The 23,155-nt window shown below is 39.0% G+C and overlaps 2 protein-coding genes across 4 annotated transcripts; one reads left to right on the top strand and one right to left on the bottom strand.

Annotated features, from left to right (window-relative positions):
* Nucleotides 1–10,967, bottom strand: LOC308096143 (uncharacterized protein). Its single transcript, XM_080443446.1, has 8 exons — nucleotides 10,888–10,967; nucleotides 9,692–10,018; nucleotides 3,048–3,416; nucleotides 2,417–2,542; nucleotides 1,399–1,488; nucleotides 1,232–1,278; nucleotides 986–1,096; nucleotides 1–890 (listed from the first exon to the last, which is right to left on the bottom strand). Exons 1-8 carry the CDS (start codon nucleotides 10,949–10,951, stop codon nucleotides 876–878), a joined length of 1,149 nt encoding a protein of 382 aa, XP_080299572.1. The 5' UTR covers nucleotides 10,952–10,967; the 3' UTR covers nucleotides 1–875.
* Nucleotides 10,968–14,877: 3,910 nt separating this feature from the next.
* Nucleotides 14,878–23,155, top strand: LOC308096943 (small ribosomal subunit protein eS21-like; the record flags this gene model as incomplete). Of its 3 annotated transcripts, none has more annotated exons than XM_080444467.1 (6): nucleotides 14,878–14,968; nucleotides 19,251–19,331; nucleotides 20,367–20,430; nucleotides 21,777–21,848; nucleotides 22,729–22,784; nucleotides 23,089–23,155. In XM_080444467.1, exons 1-6 carry the CDS (start codon nucleotides 14,892–14,894, stop codon nucleotides 23,096–23,098), a joined length of 360 nt encoding a protein of 119 aa, XP_080300593.1. In that variant the 5' UTR covers nucleotides 14,878–14,891. The 3 variants fall into 3 exon arrangements, with proteins under 3 accessions (XP_080300593.1, XP_080300594.1, XP_080300595.1); XM_080444469.1 differs by lacking the exon at nucleotides 14,878–14,968 and adding an exon at nucleotides 18,698–18,726; XM_080444468.1 differs by lacking the exon at nucleotides 23,089–23,155 and having other exon boundaries at nucleotides 22,729–22,788.

Below are 23,155 nucleotides of genomic sequence, written 5' to 3'. Positions count from 1 at the left end.
TGTTTTTGGGGGGTTTCTTTTTTTACTTACATACAATCATTTTAATAAAAAATAAAAAACATCTAAATATGGTTAGTATGTATGTATTAGTATAATAGCTCAAATACAATTAAATAACAATAGCATCAGTAATAATATAACATAAATTCATAGTCGTAGCATTGGTCTGTGGTGTGACATTCTAAAATCTCAATTCGTAATTGCAGAATTATTCAAGATGTATTTATTCTCGAAATTACATTTGCCGTGTTGTCAAATAATACAATGCATTCAACAACATCACTGTTGAAAATAATTTACAATTTAGGAATTGGGAAAATAAAACGCATATATAAAATACAAAAGTTACAGATAAGAAACCAAACTGATTTCTAAAAACAATTACATATTGTGGTGACCTGTTTGGTCACCAGGGTTCTAAAATGACTCAATGGTACTAGAGTGGTTATATCTCAATGTGTTCTGCAGGGCATTCCATGTGGTAGGGCCACAGAAGCTAAATGCAGATTTACCAAGTTCAGAGCGGACCGTGGGCACGTTGAGTGTGAGGCAACTACTTGATCGGGTGTGATAGGGTCCAGAGGCCCATTCCAAAAATGATGAGATGTAACTAGGGCAATCTCCAAGTATGGTGCTCTCTGTTGAAAAACCTTGACAAGTGTCTGTGAATGAAGGGTATATCTCTGGTTACAGAGGCACTGAAGTGTTTTTGGACTGGGTTCCTCCACCTCCTGTACCAGAGGGAAGCTGTGCCAAAGAGTAGAAATCTTCATCAGTATAACCGACTGCAGCTGTGTTGATGTGGACTCTGCAGTAGTAGGGTCTGTGAGGGCATTTGTCTCCCCCAAAGAAAACACTTCAGAGTTGATGTTGCGTTAATCATTTACCAGCTAAAGAGTGGGGGTAAAAAAGAAGGTTCAATCAGTGTCATAACAAACAAAGTACAAATGTTTCTCAACAGATGAACTGGTTAAAAGTTGCTTACATGAATGTTGGTGGTTGGACTGGTGGATGAGACGCTGGAGTAGACGGTACAGACATTCACAGGAGTTAAGTTCGACTGTCTATTCTCTTCTCTGATCTCCTCATACGCAGCCTTGGAGAAGAGGAAATAATGAGTTTACATGAATTTGTTTAGTTTAGCTTTACATACATTAGCTTAGTTTAAAATAATATCACTTTGCTACACATAACGAGTTTTTGAGACCTCCACAAATTTACTTAAACTCACCTCATTCACAACAGCACAGTCTGTATCCACAGGAATGTTGGAATGTTCTGGAAAACAAACAGTGTTTATTTGTGATTGTGACTCTACATGTGCATGCATGTGTGCATACATCTGCGTCTTTGTGCAGTGTGTGTACAGGTATGTGCGTATATGCGTCTCAAGTGTACCTGGTGGGGCGCAAAATATCAATGTTGCCATTCCCAATAAGGTGACCATGACAACCAACACCATGATAGCACCCACAAACACTATGGTACCTAGGTTGAGAAACAAATGAAATCAAAGTTAGGTTTTGGGGAAATTGATATAATAATGATATAAATATAAATAATATAAATAGAACTATACTACTGTGAGGTTAAATGGAAGCAGGTTGGATGGCAGATATGCAAACACACACACACACACACACACACACACACACACACACACACACACACACACACACACACACACACACACACACACACACACACACACACACACACACACACACACACACACACACGGGGGCAAGGCAACAACGGGCAGGATGAGATTTTGTTTCTGGATCGGAATTGAACATATTGACATGTTTACATTTAACATGTCTTAAGTCACATATTTCCTACTCGTGGGGGTCTGTTTTGATTTCTACGTTTTTTATCCTATACATGACACTTGCTGATGAATCTGGTCTTCATATGGATAAGGACTAAAGGAATAAAACCTCCCACCCCATCCATGTGAATGCATAAAGATTCTATATTAAGTCATATTCACAAACAGTAAACCGTGTCAGTAGAGCAAACAACGCCTATACTGTGTTGCTTTTTACACAAGCAAGTTACCCTTAATTTAAAATCTACAAAACTACTTCTTCAAATCTAAATTGGGGTATAATATCTAAACATTATTATGAGAGCAGTTTTTGTATGATGAAACTTCATTAATAGGATTTTGAGATAAAAACGGTCCTGAGTTTCATCATCTTACTGATTTAATACATAAGATCAAGATTTAAGTCTTAAACAGCAAGGTAGACAGAAAGACAAACAGATAATAAATACATATGTATATATATGTATATATATTGATCATGAATATAGATTTCGATAATTAAAATGTATTTTGAGCATAACACATTTTGATTACAATATACTGTATTTGGTTATGCCAATATAGGAACACATGTTTAACTCATACCTGAGTATGGTGGGTAGGATGTGGAGATGGGAAAGAATGTTCCAGAAACTGGTTCTGTTGACCAGCCGTCAGTCATTACTTGTCCAGAAGAGGTCACTTCCACAGAAGATACATTCGTTGTTTGCACTGTAAGTTCCAAGAGTTGCAATCATATCAGTATTTCGGTTTATTACGATCATCTCTCTTTATCTTCCATCAATTTATATTATATCTTTTTTTTTATAGCATTTATCAGTTAATTTGTTGAATCACTGATTTCCCTAAATACTATATAGTATGGAGCCATCATCTTGTGTTCTGATACATACTCACATTCACAATGTGCACTACAGGGTTTCATAAATATTCACACATTTTCGGAATGTATTATTTAAAGGAATATTTCACCCAAAACAACACTTATTTTCTATCAATTACACACCCCATGAAGCATTGAATTCATTTGTGTAATTGATAGATTTTTTTGTATGTGTGTGTGTGTGACGTATCCCCTTGACACACCAGGAGCATGTGGTCAGTGCACTAACTAGCATCAGACACCACCCAATGTATTCTTACTTAAAAAATAAAAAATAAAGGTTTTAGCTCTATCTTGCATCAGCAGATATTTAGGACATTGAAGACTCCCTACCTTCCTCAACAACGATGATGACCTCCTGATGTGTTTCTGATACTAAGTTCAGAGCAGATCTTTCCACACCACACCAGTACGTCCCTGTGTCAGACTTCTCCAGTCCAGTAATGGTCACATAGAACTCTGTCGACAATACATTCAACCTCTTATATCCAATTGTGTATCTACCTTTCACTTCATTTTTATTGGTTGTTTCAATGAGAACTATGCACTCTCCTTTTTCTTTTCCCTTACAGAAGAACTTCTTGTTGTTTCTGGCCAAGGTAAATGAGCATTCAACCCTGATGTCTCCTCCCACCACTCCTCTGTGGGTCTTGTCAACTTCATCCCAGAGAGTAACCATCCCAGAGACACCATCACACAGTGCTGTTGGAAAGCAAAGGTGAACGATCTATATTCAATTCAATTCAAACTTTATTTCAGACACTCAGGGGGTCCATAGAGCATATATAAAAGAACAGCATACAAATACAATAGACTAAAATAAAAAAATAAACAAATAAAAACAGCACATAAAAACACAACCATACCATCCATACAGGGACATAAAATCACACATAAAGGCAGGCTCTCCAGTGTTTCCGCAGCCTGGACGAGTACCGGAGACAGCTTTTCCCAGGATTGACTATATCCTCAATAATACTGTTCCGGGACTCATCCAGTCGGGACATGAAACCATACATGGAGTGTCTTAATAGGGCCTCGCAAGTGTGGATACCACATGTCACAAATAAGTGACTGGCACTATGCCATCTAGGGACCTTGAGTAAAATCCTCAGGGCATCATTGTATGCCACCTTAAGCCTCCGCATACTACCCTTCTTGTATGTGCACCACAAGAAGGCTGTATATATAGGAGTACAAAATGCTTTAAAAAGCGGCATGTTGGCCTGGAGTTGGCCTATAATTAGTAGTTATGACAAATACTTTGTCTACTGCACTGCAAAATACCACAGAAGTTAATAATTTCAATGTTCATCAGAACATGTAATGTAACCACTGGAAAAATCTGAACGGTATATACTGTATGTTGATCACATGACTCCAGAGTCGTGTACACATTTTGTGTGAGTTTTGGACCACATTTTAGGAGTTTGTTTTTTCACCTGTCTAGACAGGTGGTGGATTGATTGAACCAGTATTTTTCATACTTCTGGAAGAACAGGACACTTCTGATATTGTTATTGACTATTAGAAATATATTATTTTGTTCTAAATATCCACAGGTTGACAAACTAGACATAGCTAATGTTCTGGACACTTTTAGATTGTGTATAGCCATAGACATTCTACCTGGAAATACCTGTTTGTTTACAAACATTCAAACAATTTGATCTATAGAGAAAGACAAAAAACACCACAGCAACACTAAAGCAATGGTGGATATTTGTTCACAGACAAAGAGAAAGACATGGACATGAAGATACAGTAGTAGATGGTCTGACAGACAGAAATATAGACAGGCACATGGAGAGATGGACAAACAGGCAGATACATAGAATGATGGTTAGAGAGATAGACAGACACACTGAGAGATGAATAGAATAACAACAAAATGAGATAGTTAGACAGACAGACAGGGGATAGACAGACATAATAGACAGATGCATTTAGAGATAGACAGACAGGCAGACATTACTCACCAGAAAAAAGGCCAAGAAACACAGCATAGTGGCTATTCATATTGTATGTCTGTGTACAGATAATCTCAAGTCTCACTCTTTCTGAAGTTTCCGTTATGAATGAAAATGAGCAGCGTTTCACTTCCTTACATTTTCTTCCTTTGAAGGCCACACTTTATGCAAATTCTCTCTCTCTCTCTCTCTCTCTCTCTCTCTCTCTCTCTCTCTCTCTCTCTCTCTCTCTCTCTCTCTCTCTCTCTCTCTCTCTCTCGCTCCCTCTCTCTCTCTCTCTCTCTCTCTCTCTCTCTCTCTCCCTCCCTCCCCCTCTCTCTCTCTCTCTCTCTTTCTCTCTCTCTCTCTCTAAAGCATATCATGATGTATGCCCTCTTGTTCTCCGGTAAGCATTGCATATACTCACTTCTAGTGTATGCAGCAATCCATTTTAGTATTTGTCACAAATATAAATGTTTCAATACACATTGATTATGATATTTGAAACATTGAAATATTCTTTTAGCACACTATCCATACCAGCTGTGCCTTCTCCTACTGTATGACTGTTCTTGCCTTTGCCTAGTGGAAAAGTCAAGAAAGTCTCACTCACATTGCAGTGACTGCACTCATCTCTCCTCTCTCATCAGGCTGACAGGAGCTGTCCATAAAGCACTTGCCGGGGGAAACGGCAGCCAGCCATCCGGATGACATGGCCAACCCACCGGAGTTGCCTCTGTGCTAGGGTTGCATCATGGAGTCAATGCGCTGGGGCAGTGGTTCCCAAAACTTTTAGCTCGAGACCCAAAAGAAAAGTTTAACGTTTGCCCGGGACCCAAACTAGCAAAAATAGCAGATCTACAAGCTCGTAACGCGGCGCGAAGAGACTTGTTGTGAGCTTGTAGATACGCAATTTCTTAAACCTTTATTTATTTATTTTTGGTAATTATTGTCTCCGCCAGGCCGAAAGGCATGGCGAGAGAGTATGTTTTACCCCCTGTCCGTCCGTGTGTCCGTTTGTTTGTGTGTCCGTGTGTCCGTGTGTCCGTCCGTCCATCTGTCTGTGAACAGCTAATCTCAGGCACCGTTGGCCCGGTCGCTGCGAAACTGTGCACACACACTCCCTGGATGCCAATTCAGAACCTCTGACCCAAATTTTTCACATGGGCCTGTTATAGCGCCACCAGGAGGCCGATTTGTGCAAAACATATTTTTTGACAGTACTCCTACAGATTTTGTCCAAAAATCACGCAAATCGGTACACAGTATCTCTATAGTCATTAAACGAAACGAGTCTTTCAGATTTCTCATATTCCATCCTGATTTAGCCTGGTTCCAGCCGAATCTGCCTTTGCAAAATCGCATCGCACTTTAGCCCTCGGCAGATTAGGTCTGGCCCCCCTCCATAGAGATTCCACTTCTCTCCCTCCGCAGTGGTGTGGAGCCAACCAGGGCCCAGTATCCAAATGTGGGCGGGCTTATCACCTTATTTGGAGCAATGACGTACAAGGAAGCACTGCTCTGATTAGTTCGTGAACAAGGAAGCACTGCTCTGATTGGTTTAGGTCTAACCAATAGAGTCCGTTTGGATCTTTTTGTAACCGCCCCTTGGAAAAAAATCTATCGTTGATAAGGACCAGACTAATATCCACGCAGTGTGTCGTGTGATATTGTCTGGCCACGCGAGGCTAATCCTGATTGGCTAAAAATGTCTTCCAAAGTTTGCAGGAGTGCTCCGTTTTGAACAAAATGCCTCAAATCATGAACACAGCATGCAATTTCCGTGAAATTTTGCACGCACATTCCCATTAGGCCGAGGAAGAACTACCATTTGAACATTTTCAAATCAGCCTCATGGTGGCGCTATAACAGGCCGATTCGTGTTTTTACCTATAATTGCACCGATCTGTGTAAAACTTTGTATGCACACTCCCTAGAGGTCAAGGAAAAACCATTGCCCTGCATTTTTCACATCTGCCTTTTATAGCGCCACCAGGAGGCCGACTTATGTAAAACACATTATTTTATACTACTCCTTCCAATTTTATCCAAATTTCACGCAAATCGGTACACATGATCTCTATAGTCATGTGATCACGACGGATGTGTTTAATTTTTCATATTCCATACTGATTGGCTAAAATTGACATCTAAAGTTTGCATTATTGGCTTGTTTTGAACAAAATTCCGCAAATCATGAACGCACCGTCCAATTGCGCTCAAACTTTGCACGCACATTCACACTATGTTGAGGAACAAATGCCACCCTTTTAACATTGGCCTGTTATAGCGCCACCAACAGGTCTAATTTGGCGAAACACATGTTTTTAACAAAATGCCTCAAATCATGAATGCAGTCAGTGTCCGATTGTCGTGCAAGGCCTAAGAAGAAATGGCACCCTTTTCACGTTGGCCTATTATAGCGCCACCAGGAGGCCACAATAGCCTACCTGACCTGGCGGAGACCTGTGCTCCGAGGAGCACTTTTTCTAGTTGTATTTTATTTTATTCATTAAATACTTTTGAAAAATGTTGGAATTGTTTTTAATTGATGAAAAGTTGTGATTATTTCTTTGTTTAAACTGTTAAAAATCTTTTTCAATGTAGGAAAACAACACATTTTTTACTCGCGACCCCTACAAATTGGTCCGCAATCCAAACATGGGTACCGACCCACTGTTTTGGAAACAGTGAGTGTTGGAGGATGTCACGTGCATTGGAGGATGTCACTGTGGGGGACAATGTGACATTTATTTATTATTGTGTGGTTTACATACATAATGTAGTCATATGACTGCTAAGTTGTGATCTTGACTATTATTGAAAATGGGGAATGAATAAATTGTTTGTGCTTCACAAGAAGTCCTCACATATTCCCTTCTCATAACATGCTTCGGTATACAGTATGAGATGTTTTTTGGGGTTTCTCAAGAACTCAAGGAGATCATGCCAAAAGACTTTCACAGCTTTTATGACAATCTAAAGCACTAAGAAACACCCACCACACACACGCAACACACAACACACAACAGTGTGATAATAAAATGTTGATAGGTATATGATAGGTAAATTCAACTGTGGTTGTTATTGTTAGTGCAGTAGGCTACAGATTTGATAGGCTACAGATTCTATTTTTCATGAATGTATTTTGTATTTATATGCTATTTATTTATTGTTGATGTGCCATGATTGCTTTTGTTAAATACATGATTGAGTATTGAGGCAGAATTGTTTGTTGCACTCAACTGTAGAAGAACAACAGTGGTAACAGTTAGATCCATGGTTGTATACAATGCATGTTAAAATAAAAGTTGTTTAAGTACAGAATTCAGCTTGATCTATACTTAGTATATGAGGATGGCGCTCACCATAAATAGCTGATCTCCAAGCTCACAATGCGTTGTGATGTGTTGTGAGCTTTGAGATCCATTGCCAGCTGTTCTTATCAATGATGGACAAAACCTCCTAACTCCACTTGCGCTGGATTTGTGTTTGGCCAAAAAACTACTAACTACTAACTAAAACTAATATAATGACACATGCAAGTATCTGATAATATATAAAGTCACAATACCAAGTTTGATGAGGCAGTATTGCTTTGTTTTAAAAATATAAGGTTTTCTTCATTTTCAGAAAAAATGATATTTTGTTTTTCATTTCCTGAACAATTACCATTTTGGATTTAGCTGGTTCCGGCCGGACAGCAGAGATATGAAGGTTCTATTAAGTCATATTCACAAACTGTGTCAGTAAACAGTGTCAGTAGAGCAAACAACACCTATACTGTGTTGCTTTTTACACAAGTAAGTTACCCTTAATTTATAAGCTACAAAACTACATCTTATCTAAATTGGGCCATATTATCTAAACATTATTATGAGAGCAGTTTTTGTATGATGAAACTTCATTAGTACTACAGTACCTGCTTTCTATAGTTTTAGCAATTTTCGCCATCTTTTTTACAGTGGGCGGGGACATTCGGGCAGGTGGCTAAATGTCTTTTTTTTACACAATAACTCGGCAATTTCTTTATTATTATTTATAGGTTCTCTAGCCCCAATAACTCACATCTGGCCATCAAAGACCACTTTTTTATAGTGTAAAAAATACATATTTAGCCAATTGCCCGAATGCCCCCGCCCACTATAAAAAAGATTGTGAAAATTCCAAAAACTATAGAAAGCAGTAAAAAAAAAAAAAGATTACACTCATCATTTACTTTAATTACAAGCTAAAACATAAACCTTGGTTGTAAAAAAACAAAGTTGTCCTTTAAAACCCCACTAGCAGCGTCAATTAGTCATGACAATGCACCCATTAGATTTTGAAATATCCTGTTTGCAAACAGCCTGCAACATTTGGCTTAGGGCTGGTGCAAGAGGAAGGGCCATCATGTTACGAAGATCAGTAGGGATCATCCTGCATGAAGGTGCGCAGCAATGCAATGGCAATCAACCGACCGACAGACATGGCCATCGAGCATTAATGCATTCAGCTCGTTTCATGACGATCGGAAAATTAGTTTTTGATCATTATATATATATTTTGATAATTAAAATGCATTTTGAGCATAACACATTTTGATTATAATATATTTGGTGATGCCAATATAGGAACACATGTATAACTCATACCTGAGTATGGTGGGTAGGATGTGGAGTCAGTCATTATTCGTCCAGAAATGTGGAATGATATATATATTATGTGTGTGTACATATATTTATGTACACACACATTAATACGTATACATATAAGTATGTGTGTGTGTGTGTGTGTGTGTGTGTGTGTGTGTGTGTGTGTGTGTGTGTGTGTGTGTGTGTGTGTGTGTGTGTGTGTGTGTGCCAGAGTCGGATTCAACCTCGAATCCCCTTGACACACCGGGAGCATGTGGTCAGTGCACTAATTGGCTACCGCTTCAGGCACCACCCCATGTATTCTTACTTATCAACTTACTTGTTTTTTAAAAAATGGTTTTAGCTCTATCTCGCACCAGCAAACACATATTTAGGCGTCTGAAGACATCCTTACCTTCCTCAACAACGATGATGACCTTCTGATGTGTATTTTTCACAGCTCTTTCCACACCACACCAGTACGTCCCTGTGTCCGACTTCTTCAGTCCAGTAATGGTCACATAGAACACGCCATCCTTTTTATCTTCAATTTTGTATCTACCTTTCACTTCATTGTTATTTGTTTCAATGAGAACGTTGCACTTGGGCAGGAAGAAGACACTTCTTTCTGACTTACAGAAGAACTTCTTGTTGGTACTGGCCAATGTAAATGAGCATCCAACTTCGATGTGTCCTCCCACCACTCCTCTGTGGGTCTTGCTATCTCCTAACCACAACAGTGCTGTTGGAAAGCAAAGGTGACCGATCTATAATGAATAGTTATGATAAATACTTTGTCTAATGCACTGCAAAATACAAATTAATTTTAATAAAAGTTAATCATTTGAATGTTCATCAGAATTATACACTGTACATGTAACCACTGGAAAAATCTGAACTCTATATACTGTATGTTGATCACATGACTCCAGAGATGATGTGTACTAATTTGTGTGAGTTTTGGACCACATATTTTGTTCTAGCAAAAAGCGTGTTTGGAAGAAAACATTAAGAAAAGACACAAAACCAATAATGAGTCATTTGCTTTTCTTAGTTCTTCCGCCTGTCTAGACAGGTGGTGGACTGGTGGATTGAACCAGTATTTTTCATACTTTTGGAAGAACAGGACACTTCTGATATTGTTATTGACTAGAAATATATTATTTTATTCTAAATAGCCACAGGTTGACAAACTAGCATAGCTAATGTTCTGGACATTTTCATACTGTGTAATAACCATAGACATTCTACCTGGAAATACCTGTTTATTTACAAACATTCAACATTCAACATTCAAACATTTTGATCTATACTGTAGATAAAAACCACCACAGCAACACTAAAGCATTGGTGGATAACTTTTCACAGACAAAGAACAAGACATGAACATGAAGATACAGGAGTAGATCTGACAGACAGAAATACAGACATGCACATGGAGAGATGGACAAACAGACACATACATAGAATGATGGTTGGAGAGATAAACAGACACACTGAGAGAGTAACAACAATATGAGATAGTCAGAGAGACAGACAGACAGACAGGGGATAGACAGACATATGGACAGATGCATTTAGAGATAGACAGACAGGCAGATATTTACTCACCAGAAAAAAGGCAAAAAAACACCGCATAGTGGCTATTCATATTGTATATCTGTGTACAGATCATCTCAAGTCTCAGACTATTTCTGTGGTTTCCGTTATGAAAGAAAATGAGCAGCATTTCACTTCCTTCCTTACTTCCTCTCTCTCTCTCTCTCTCTCTCCCCCCACCCCCTCTCTCTCTCTCTCTCTCTCTCTCTCTCTCTCTCTCAAAAGCATATTATGATGTATGCCCTCTTGTTCTCCGGTAAGCATTGCATATACTCACTTCTAGTGTGTGCAGCAATCCGTTTTAGCATTGTCACATATAAATCTTTCAATACACATTGATTATGATAATTGAAACGGTTGAAATATTCTTTTAGCACACTATCCATAACAGCTGTGCCTTCTCCTACTGTATAACTATTCTTGCCTCTGCCTAGTGGAAAAGTCAAGAAAGTCTCACTCACACTGCACTCGATCATCTCCCCTCTCATCTTGTTTGCTCCACTTGAAAATAGCTGTCTCAGTGTTAGTTTGAGTTAACCACCGGAGTTGCCTCTGTGCTAGGGTTGTGCGTTGGGGCAGTGGTTCCCAAACTTTAAACTTTTTAGCTCGAGACCCAAACTAGTGAAAATAATCTACAATTTCACTACTAAAATGTTATTTATTTATGGAATTATTTTCATTTTATTTTATTCAATGAAAAGAATGTATGTATTACAGTAGTATAATAGCTCAAATACAATTAAATAACAATAGCATCAGTAATAATATAACATAAATTCATAGTAGTAGCATCCCATTGGTCTGTGGTGTATTGTAAAATCTCAATTAGTAATTGCAGTATTCATTCATTCATTCGTTCATTCAAGATTGATTTATTCTCAAAATTATACTGAGTAGTTAAACTCATTTGCAGTGTCACTGTTGAAAATAAATTACAATTCAGGAATTGGGAAAATAAAAGGCATATCGGGTGTGATAGGGTACAGAGGCCCATTCCAAAAAGTATAAGATGTAACTAGGGCAATCTCCAAGTATGGTGCCCTCTGTTGAAAAACCATGACAAGTGTCTGCGAATGAAGGAGATATCTCTGGTTACAGAGGCACTGAAGTGTCTTTGGACTGGTTTCCACCTCCTGTACCAGAGGGAAGCTGTGCCAAAGAGTAGAAATCTTCATCAGCATAACCGACTGCAGCTGTGTTGAAGGACTCTGCAGTAGTAGGGTCTATGAGGGCATTTGTCTCCCCCAAAGAAAACACTTCAGAGTTGATGTTGCGTGATTCATTTACCGGCTATGAGTGGGGGTAAAAAAGAAGGTTCAATGAGTGTAATAACAAACAAAGTACAAATGTTTCTCAACAGATTAACTGGTTTAAAGTTGCTTACATGAATGTTGGTGGTTGGACTGGTGGATGAGACGCAGGAGTAGACGGTACAGACATTCACAGGAGTTAAGTTTGACTGTCTATTATCTTCTCTGATCTCCTCATACACAGCCTTGGAGAAGAGGAAATAATGACTTTACATTCATTTGACTTGATCATAGCATTTTTCCTCAATTTATATACATTTCTCTGAACGACGGTCCATGCTCTCAAACCAATTAACACAGCCATCTGAACTTTGATATTTAGCAGAACTCAATGTATATTTTCATTGGCTTCACCTTCACACATGCACAAAACTGCTCGCAACATTATTGTGTTTCAAAGGCTGTGTTCTTAGTTGTTTTGAGAGCATGCACCTTAGTTTGGACTGGAGTAATTATGTCAAAGCTATTGAGAAAAACGTATTTGTTATGGCTTTCCTTTTTCCCCTATAGTTTAACTAATATAGTGATAGTCTAGGTTAGCTTTACATACTGTACATTAGCTTAGTTTAAAAGAATATCACTTTGCTACACACATAAAGGGTTCTTGAGACCTCCACAAATTTACTTAAATTCACCTCATTCACAACAGCACAGTGTGTATCCACAGGAATGTTGGAATGTTCTGGAAAACAAACAGTGTTTATGACTCTATGCACATGTGTGCATGCATGTGTGTCTTTGTCCTTTGTGTGTGTGCAGGTATGTGCGTGTGTATCAAGTGTACCTGGTGGGGTGCAAATCCTTTTCCTGCAGAAGATCAATGTTGCTATTCCTAATAAGGTGACAATGACAACCAACCCGGCACCCACAAACACTATGGTACCTAGGTTGAGAAACAAATGATTAAAAGTTAGGTTTTAAGGAAGTGAATAACTATAATAAGACTGATATGTAATCAGCACATGCAACAACAGTTTTAGAACTATACTACTGTGAGGTTAAATGGAAGCAGGTTGGATGGCAGACATGCACACACACACACACACACACACACACACACACACACACACACACACACACACACACACACACACACACACACACACACACACACACACACACACACACACACACACACTGTTGACATGTTTACATTTAACATTTAACAAGTCACATATTTCCTACTCGTGGGGGTCTGTTTTGATTTCTAAGTTTTTAATCCTATACATGACACTTGCTGATGAATCTGGTCTTCATATGGATAAGGACTAAAGGAATAAAACCTCCCACCCCATCCATGTGAATGCATAAAGGTTCTATATTAAGTCATATTCACAAACAGTAAACCGTGTCAGTAGAGCAAACAACGCCTATACTGTGTTGCTTTTTACACAAGCAAGTTACCCTTAATTTAAAATCTACAAAACTACTTCTAATCTAAATTGGGGCATAATATCTAAACATTAGAGCAGTTTTTGTATGATGAAACTTCATTAATAGGATTTTGAAATAAAAACGGTCCTGAGTTTCATCATCTTACTGATTTAATACATAAGATCAAGATTTAAGTCTTAAACAGCCAGGTAGACAGAAAGACAAACAGATAATAAATACATATGTATATATATGTATATATTGATCATGAAATATAGATTTCGATAATTAAAATGTATTTTGAGCATAACACATTTTGATTACAATATACTGTATTTGGTTATGCCAATATAGGAACACATGTTTAACTCATACCTGAGTATGGTGGGTAGGATGTGGAGATGGGAAAGAATGTTCCAGAAACTGGTTCTGTTGACCAGCCGTCAGTCATTACTTGTCCAGAAGAGGTCACTTCCACAGAAGATACATTCGTCGTTTGCACTGTAAGTTACAAGAGTTGCAATCATATCAGTATTTCGGTTTATTACGATCATCTCTCTTTATCGCACTGTCTTCCATCAATTTATATTTTATCTTTTTTATTATAGCATTTATCAGTTAATTTGTTGAATCACTGATTTCCCTAAATACTATATGGTATGGAGCCATCAGCTTGTGTTCTGATTGTACGTACACATTCACACTGTGCACTACAGGGTTTCATAAATATTCACACATTTTCGGAATGTATTATTTAAAGGAATAGTTCACCCAAAACAACACTTATTTTCTATCAATTACACACCCCATGAAGCATTGAATTCATTTGTGTAATTGATAGATTTTTTTGTGTGTGTGACGTATCCCCTTGACACACCAGGAGCATGTGGTCAGTGCACTAACTAGCATCAGACACCACCCAATGTATTCTTACTTGTATTGTATTCTAAAAAAAAAAAATAAAAAAAAAGGTTTTAGCTCTATCTTGCATCAGCAGATATTTGGGACATTGAAGACTGCCTACCTTCCTCAACAACGATGATGACCTTCTGATGTGTTTCTGATACTAAGTTCAGAGCAGATCTTTCCACACCACACCAGTACGTCCCTGCGTCAGACTTCTCCAGTCCAGTAATGGTCACATAGAACTCTGTCGACAATACATTCAACCTCTTATATCCAATTGTGTATCTACCTTTCACTTCATTTTTATTGGTTGTTTCAATGAGAACTATGCACTCTCCTTTTTCTTTTCCCTTACAGAAGAACTTCTTGTTGTTTCTGGCCAAGGTAAATGAGCATTCAACCCTGATGTCTCCTCCCACCACTCCTATGTGGGTCTTGTCAACTTCATCCCAGAGAGTAACCATCCCAGAGACACCATCACACAGTGCTGTTGGAAAGCAAAGGTGAACAATCTATATTCAATTCAATTCAAACTTTATTTCAGACACTCAGGGGGTCCATAGAGCATATATAAGAGAACAGCATACAAATACAATAGACTAAAATAGATAAATAAAATAATAAAAACAGCACAAAAAAACACAACCATACCATACAGGGACATAAAATCACACATATAGGCAGGCTCTCCAGTGTTTCCGCAGCCTGGACGAGTACCGGCGGAGACAGCTTTTCCCAGGATTGACTATATCCTCAATAATACTGTTCCGGGACTAATCCAGTTGGGACATGAAACCATACATGGAGTGTCTTAATAGGGCCTCGCAAGTGTGGATACCACATGTCACAAATAAGTGACTGGCACTATGCCATCTGGGGACCTTGAGTAAAATCCTCAGGGCATCATTGTATGCCACCTTAAGCCTCCGCATACTACCCTTCCTGTATGTGCACCACAAGAAGGCTGTATACATAGGAGTGCAATATGCTTTAAAAAGCGCACACTTAACAGGATCAGAACACATACTGAACCTTCGAAGCAGCATGTTGGCCTGGAGTTGGCCTATAATTAGTAGTTATTAATTAGTAGATAAATACTTTGTTTACTGCACTGCAAAATACCACAGAAGTTAATAATTTCAATGTTCATCAGAATGATACACTGTACATGTAACCACTGGAAAAATCTGAACGGTATATATACTGCATGTTAATCACATGACTCCAGAGATGTGTACACATTTTGTGTGAGTTTTGGACCACATTTTTGTTTTTTCACCTGTCTAGACAGGTGGTGGATTGGTGGATTGAACCAGTATTTTTCATACTTCTGGAAGAACAGGACACTTCTGGTATTGTTATTGACTATTAGAAATATATTATTTTGTTCTAAATATCCACAGGTTGACAAACTAGACATAACTAATGTTCTAGACACTTTTATACTGTGTAATAGCCATAGACATTCTACCTGGAAATACCCGTTTGTTCAAACATTCAAACAATTTGATCTATAGAGAAAGACAAAAAACACCACAGCAACACTAAAGCAATGGTGGATAATTTTTCACAGACAAAGAGAAAGACATGAACGTACAGTAGTAGATGGTCTGACAGACAGAAATATAGACATATGCACATGGAGAGATGGACAAACAGATAAATAGAATGATGGTTGGAGAGATAGACAGACACACCGAGAGATGAATAGAATAACAAAATGAGATAGTCAGAGAGACAGTCAGAGGCCCGGACGGTTGGCGTAACCGTCTGGGCACCTAGGCTGGTCATTCGGCCCGACAGCGTGTCGTGGGATCGACTCCTTTGCTGCGTGGCCCCCATCTCTAGTCTCTCCCCATTTCCTGTCAGTCTACTGTTCCTATCAGTAAAGGCAGAAAAAGCCTAACAAAAATATATTTAAAAAAAAAGAGAGACAGACAGACAGACAGGGGATAGACAGACATAGACAGATGCATTTAGAGATAGACAGACAGGCAGACATTACTCACCAGAAATAAGGCCAAGAAACACAGCATAGTGGCTATTCATATTGTTTGTGTACAGATAATCTCAAGTCTCACTCTTTCTGAAGTTCCTGTTGTAAAAGAAAATGAGCAGCGTTTCACTTCCTTTGAAAGCCACACTTAATGCAAATTCTCTCTCTCTCTCTCTCTCTCTCTCTCTCTCTCTCTCTCTCTCTCTCTCTCTCTCTCTCTCTCTCTCTCTCTCTCTCAAAAGCATATTATGCTGTTTGCCCTCTTGTTCTCCAGTGAGCACTGCATATACTCACTTCTAGTTTTGTCACACCCCTTTCAGGACACATTGATTATGATCAGGGGTGCAATGCTCACTGGACGGCCTTGCACGCCGTGCCGGAACCTATTTGACCAGGAGCACACGCAGGCACACGCATAGATTTAAAACTACTTTAAATTCACACCTGAACAAAGTTTTCAAAGGTTCCCGACTATTCCTTTTTTTTTTTTAACAGGTCATTCAATTAAGTCCTTGCGGTCTTGTTTCCAATGAGAACCTGTGAGCAATTAGGGGTTAAGAGCCTTGCTCAGGGACAAATTTCATTTCATCGACACATATGCTGACCTGGCCTGGAATCGAACTTGGGGCAACCAGAGCCTCTGGCTCCCTAGGCGGGCTCACTAACCACTCAGCTATGGCCGCCCCTAGCAAATTAACATAGGAATAAGCCTAGATGCATATCAATTGTCTATTGTGTGACTTGCAGTGTAGGTGTTAAGCGACGTGCGCGTCACGTCATTGAAATAGAGTGCAAGAACATACCAAATGAGCATTGCATGCCTGATTATGATATATGACACTGTTTCAATATTCTTTTAGCACACTATCCATACCAGCTGTGCCTTCTGTATGACTGTTCTTGCCTCTGCCTATGGGAAAAGTCAAGAAAGTCTCACTCACACTTCACTCAGCTCTCCTCTCTCTCATCCTGTTTGCTCCACTTGCTGTCTTAGTTGTGCTAACCACAGTCTGTGGTGTTACCAGGGGTGCAATGCTCACTGGATGGCCTTGCACGCCGTGCCGGAACCTATTTGACCAGGTGTTAAGCGACGTGCGAGTCACGTCATTGAAATAGAGTGCAAGAACATACCAAATGAGCATTGCATGCCTGGGTGTTACGTAACTTGCTATACAAGTGTGCAGAGCCTCTGTCAAAGCAGGACATCAGACCGTGTCCGCAAGAACAGGCCTGAATGTTTGACCTCTTCAGTGATGGGGTCCGGTAGCTGTGGGGGAATTTTCCTGGCATGGTTTGGGTCCATTTGGCCCTTAGAGGGAAGGGTCACTGCAAATCAATAATAGTCATTATATGAGTGATGACCTTGAGCCTATAATGAAACATTTCTATCATGGTTGGAGTGTACTTTCTAAACCAAGGCTCACTGAAGCTATTCTGGTCGCTCATGGTGGCCCAAAATCACACTAGTTTTTCCATTTAACCACTTAAAGGGATACTTCACTTTCAAATAAAATAAACATTTAAAAAATATATTTTTAAAAAAATGAAAGAAGTTATGGCAAAATCACGGCCCCCTCACACATTAGTAGGACACTCTAATGCGTGAGGGGGCCGTGATTTTTCCATTACTTTTTTCATTTATTTTTTATATATATTTTTAAATGTTTATTTTATTTGAAAGTGGAGTATCCCTTTAAACCCTATATACTTGGTTGACCTGACCGGAGTCCCTTAAGGGCCTATACTACTCAGTCCCCTCCTTTTTTCCCTTTACACTAAAAACATCTCTTCGCCGAAAATAGAAGATCTACAAGCTCACAACGTGTGACAAGCCAACACTTTGTGAGCTTGTAGATAGGCGTGTGTGTGTGTGTGTGTGTGTGTGTGTGTGTGTGTGTGTGTGTGTGTGTGCGCGTGTGTGTGTGTGTGTGTGTGTGTGTGTGTGTGTGTGTGTGTGTGTGTGTGTGTGTGTGTGTGTGTGTGTGCACTGCACAGAATTTTGGGGCATCTAAATGTCTGGAAACTCAATCTGAAAACCCATTCTATTCTATATCTATTTATTATTGTATTTATTATATATTTTCTTCATTTGTTTGTTTGTTAGTTTGTGTATTTATTATTTTATTTAAGAATGTACAGTGTTCTGTCAAACTAACAACAGCAGATGGCGCAAAACGATTTCCTAACCAATTTCAATGAAGTCTCTTTACTTCCGGGTTAACCTCGGCTCTTTCTTTCTTTCCCGTCGGCCATTTGTTGTAAACGGTGAGTGTAGCGAGAGATCTCGCCTTAAAGTACGAAAATGACACATTAAAACCCGCAATAGCAGACAATACTGTGAATATTTTCAAACTATACGTGCTCATAGATCCTTAGAGACGGTTTGGTGTTGGTTTTGACGCCGGGCTGTTCTATTAAAGTGAAATGTTTGTTGTTCTGGCCGGAATGTTGAGCCACATGTGACGCATGGTGGTGGCGGCGAGCAGGCTAGTAGCTTAGCACACCGTTAGCATTACAGTACAGAATAATAGACACAATTAGTGTAAAGTGTTTAATAACTTGGACTGCTGTTCGAATGTAATAATCGTGTCTTAACTTGTGATTTTGGGTGGCTGTCGGACCAGACTCCTAGTTAGCTTGTCGTCAGTACGTTACTTTTCACTACTCAGCGTAACTCCTAAATGAGTCTTATGTTTCTGCATTTGTCCTGTTTTTCATAACTGATGTGATGCCATGACAACAGATAAAGGGCAATCTTAAGTTAGTGGGTCTGTTTCTCCCTTCTTCAGATCCTGTAGGCGATCAACAGCATCTCTAAACATGCAGAACGACGCTGGTGAATTCGTGGACCTGTACGTCCCACGTAAATGGTGAGTGTCAAAATAAATAAATAAGAAATTCAATCCTGAGTTTTCATTCAACACTGACAATGAACAAATATAACCACGTGTGTAAAATATTGTTATGTATTGACAAAATCATGTTGCTAGCTACATCCTTGAAGTGTTGTGATGATGCATTTTACCAGTTTTGATGTTAATCCTGGTGCTCTTTTTCTATCACACTGTAGTTAACCAGTTCTTCTACATAAAACACAACATAAAATGTAAAACTTAGCTTAGCAGGTGTGGGAAATATCTGTAAATGAACATAGTCAGTAGGTGGGCAACAAACAGATTAACAGGTGAATTGTGACAGCCCAGTAGACTCAAATTGGGCTTTCCATGGCTTAGCAGAATGGTTCCTAGCAAAGGTAAATAACTTCTATTTGCCCATGTTTTGGCAAACCATACCCTTTACTGTATTACCTAGTGCAGTAGTTTGTCACCTTCTCAGACTGTGACCAACCAAAATAATCCTAAATGGGGACCCCCCCACCCTGATACGCACTTGGAATTGTAGGAGTTGAGGCATAACATTTTGTTTGGCTCGGTTCCACAGATAAATGTTGTGAAAATAGAATATCTACAAGCTCACAACGCCTCGCAAACGCAAGGCATTGTGAGCTTGTAGATCGGCTACTTTCACAATTTATACCCCTTATAATTTGGCCAATGTTTGACCAGTTTATAACGTTTGATGTAGTAATGGTCTTTTTCTTTGCCGTTTTTGTTTGAGGCATTGAAAAGGTCTTAAAAGTCCTTAAATGTACACTTCATTGTCACCTGGACCTGGACCTATTGACTAGATCGCACTCTTCTAACTTCTGGCCAAACTATAAATAAATATTTTGTTTTAGATTACAATCGGCGAAGCTTGCACTAAAACTAATATAGTTATCAATATATTAGTCTGTAATATTAGACCCACCTTGAACTATTATGGCCACTGGCATGTAGTGTTGCACAAGACGCGTGCCAAATTTGAATACAGTTGTGATGAAAAATGTTCATATTGTTTTGCAGCTCTGCTAGCAACAGAATCATTGGAGCCAAGGACCATGCCTCTATCCAGCTCAATATTGCTGAGGTAAGACAATATATTTGACGTCAATTCCACTGGTCCATAACCATTTGTGTATTTGTGGTACTGGAGAAGGCATCTGCTGCTTACATGATGTATTATTTCATATGATCAAAACAAAAATTGATTTTGAGATATCGAAAATAATTCTGCTTCTGTATCTTTCATAAATATAAGAACATAGTTGATGCCCGCTTTGTAGCTTCTGCTATAACATCTCTTCTGATAATGAGTTGTTTACCATCATTTATATTCCCACGGCATATATTGTCATATTCACTGTTCAGTGTCCTGGCTCATGTTTTCAAAGACGGTAGTAAAATGGCCAACAACTAATATCCACTAGCAATTTGAAAACGACTTGCGTCATCTGCCAAGGTTGTTTTGTCGTGTGTTTGGCGATTCCTGCTAGGGAACGAACACATCCAGTTAAGTAATGTTGACTTCACAAAACAAAAAGGAAAATGTAGAGTCCATAAATGTACACTTGATTCCCCAACCAAGCACTGGCTCTGTGTTAGTGGAAAAGCCTTATGCAGACTAGTTTGCTAGTCTGCTGTAGCCTGTAAGCATTTCAAAGCAAAGAGTTCTGGGACATCTCTTCAAAAACCATCTATTGCCTCTTTCCTATAAATTAAGCACATGTATTTAGGAAATGTCAGTAATTCTAGAAAAGTTTTTGCTTGCAATTCTAATGCATGCACTGACTGTAACCAGTCCTCAGTGGCTGTTTTCTATGTAGTGACAGGAGATATTTAGAACGGTATGACCCTGTAGTAAAGGACAGTCCAAGAGTCTGTTACCTTGCCCATTCTCTACAAGTTAAAGTTCAGTTTTGCTTTGTTGTCTTCCCAATGATCTCCATTCTGCTGATTTGATTTCCTTGATTGTACATTGTATTTTTCCGTTCAAGGTGATCTTTATTGTTACATCTTGTGTACAGGTGCATAAGTGTACAATTTTGTTAGTTCTCGATCCTCAGACATTGTATCAGTATTAACGATAAACATACCGTATATACAGTACAACAACGGAAAAAGCAAGAGAACAGTTTGACCGTACTCCTACGCTTAATCTGTTCCCGCCCACGCAAATCTCTAAATGACCTCATTGTAGTTTTGGACCAGCCGAACTGATAAGTACCAGGGTTATTATAATTAACTAAAACTAACAAAACAACGAAAAATAGAATTGACCAAATATTTTCGTTAACCTGAAATAAAAAAAATGCTATTGTCAGTAAGATGGAGAAACTGAAAGAATGAGAATGTTATGTGGAGGTTAGAGTTGTGTACCTATCCTTTTCGAGTTCATTTCTTGTTAGTATCTTACCATCTTTCTGTCCTCTGCAGGTTGACAAGGTGACCGGTCGCTTCAATGGCCAGTTCAAGACCTACGCCATCTGTGGTGCCATCCGTAGAATGGTATGTACCACTAGCCTAAACACAGGATGATAATATCATCCTTTCAGGCTCAGCCTTGACGGCATGGCATTGTATGGTGTTTTGGTGATGTGTCGCATGAATATTTTTGTCACACACGGTAAACTAGATGACAGGCATACCGTATTTCTTCGCTTCTGCGTGTTCGGTTTGTGCGTGTGAGTAAAACTAAATGAGTGCTATTAAAGGATGACTTCACCCAGTTTCTATAATTGGTCCTAAACTAATGCTCATTATAATATGGTACCATTTTTGCTTCTCGGTCTGTGTCTCAGAGGAGGGCTGTGGACTTTTCAGAAACCCGCCTACCAGTGACATCATCGTTGGGGAATCCAAGCTAATAGAAACTGCAGGCTTTTTTTCCTGGAAAGTTAGCATGCTATAATGGTAGCCATTATTCTCACGTTAATAAAAAATAACAATAAAATAGTTGAAAGACCTGCCAAACGATATCACTGGTAGGTGGGTTTCTGAAGTGTCCACAGCCCTCCTATGAGACAGAGTAGGAAAGAATTGTGCCATTTTATCACGAGCATTAATGAGGAGGACCAGATATATGTTAAAAGGGTGAAGTTGTCCGTAAAGTATAGTTAAAGGGTTTCTTGCTTGATGTATTTGTATTCAACCAGAGTTATATTTTGTTTTGCTCTCCACACAGTGGCTGTTTTCCAAAACACAGCCGTCATCTTCACCATTTTACTTGACTGTAATTATTGAGTAGAATAGAGACTGATTGTGACTCCCTGTCCCATTAGCCTAACGTGGAGACATTACCCCACCGCAAGGCCCTCTAAGAATGTCTTTCATCACACATTATTGAATAAAGGTTGAGTAAACTGACTTTTGTCTGTGTTTTGTGTAGGGTGAGGCTGACGACTCCCTCCTCAGGCTGGCCAAGGATGACAGCATTGTTTCAAAGTAAGGACCTTTACTCATACTGTTAATTACTGTTTAGGAGAGACTCCTGTCTGGAGTAATTTCCCATATACTGTAGTTTAATTGTTGTAAAACAAACTGTTCATAGACTCGACAAAGAATCCTAAAGTGATTGAAGGTGTAATGCTAACTAATGGCATTTGAAATGGCTGTTGTGAATAGTCTTCTATACAAAATGCTATGTATTTTTGTGCTGTGCACAATTCCCTGTTATATAAATGAAGATGGTTGATATCCCTGCCCGATAAGAATATCTCTCTAATTAATTGTCCTTTGTCTTCCACAGGAGCTTCTAAAATGTGTGGTTGCAGCTACAGAAACTTTGTAAAATAAAGAATATGGAAAAAAAGGTC

Source organism: Gymnoscopelus braueri (assembly GCF_963280865.1).
Source record: "Gymnoscopelus braueri genome assembly, chromosome: 12".
Taxonomy (NCBI): domain Eukaryota; kingdom Metazoa; phylum Chordata; class Actinopteri; order Myctophiformes; family Myctophidae; genus Gymnoscopelus; species Gymnoscopelus braueri.
This window is presented reverse-complemented; position numbering and strand designations above follow the sequence as displayed.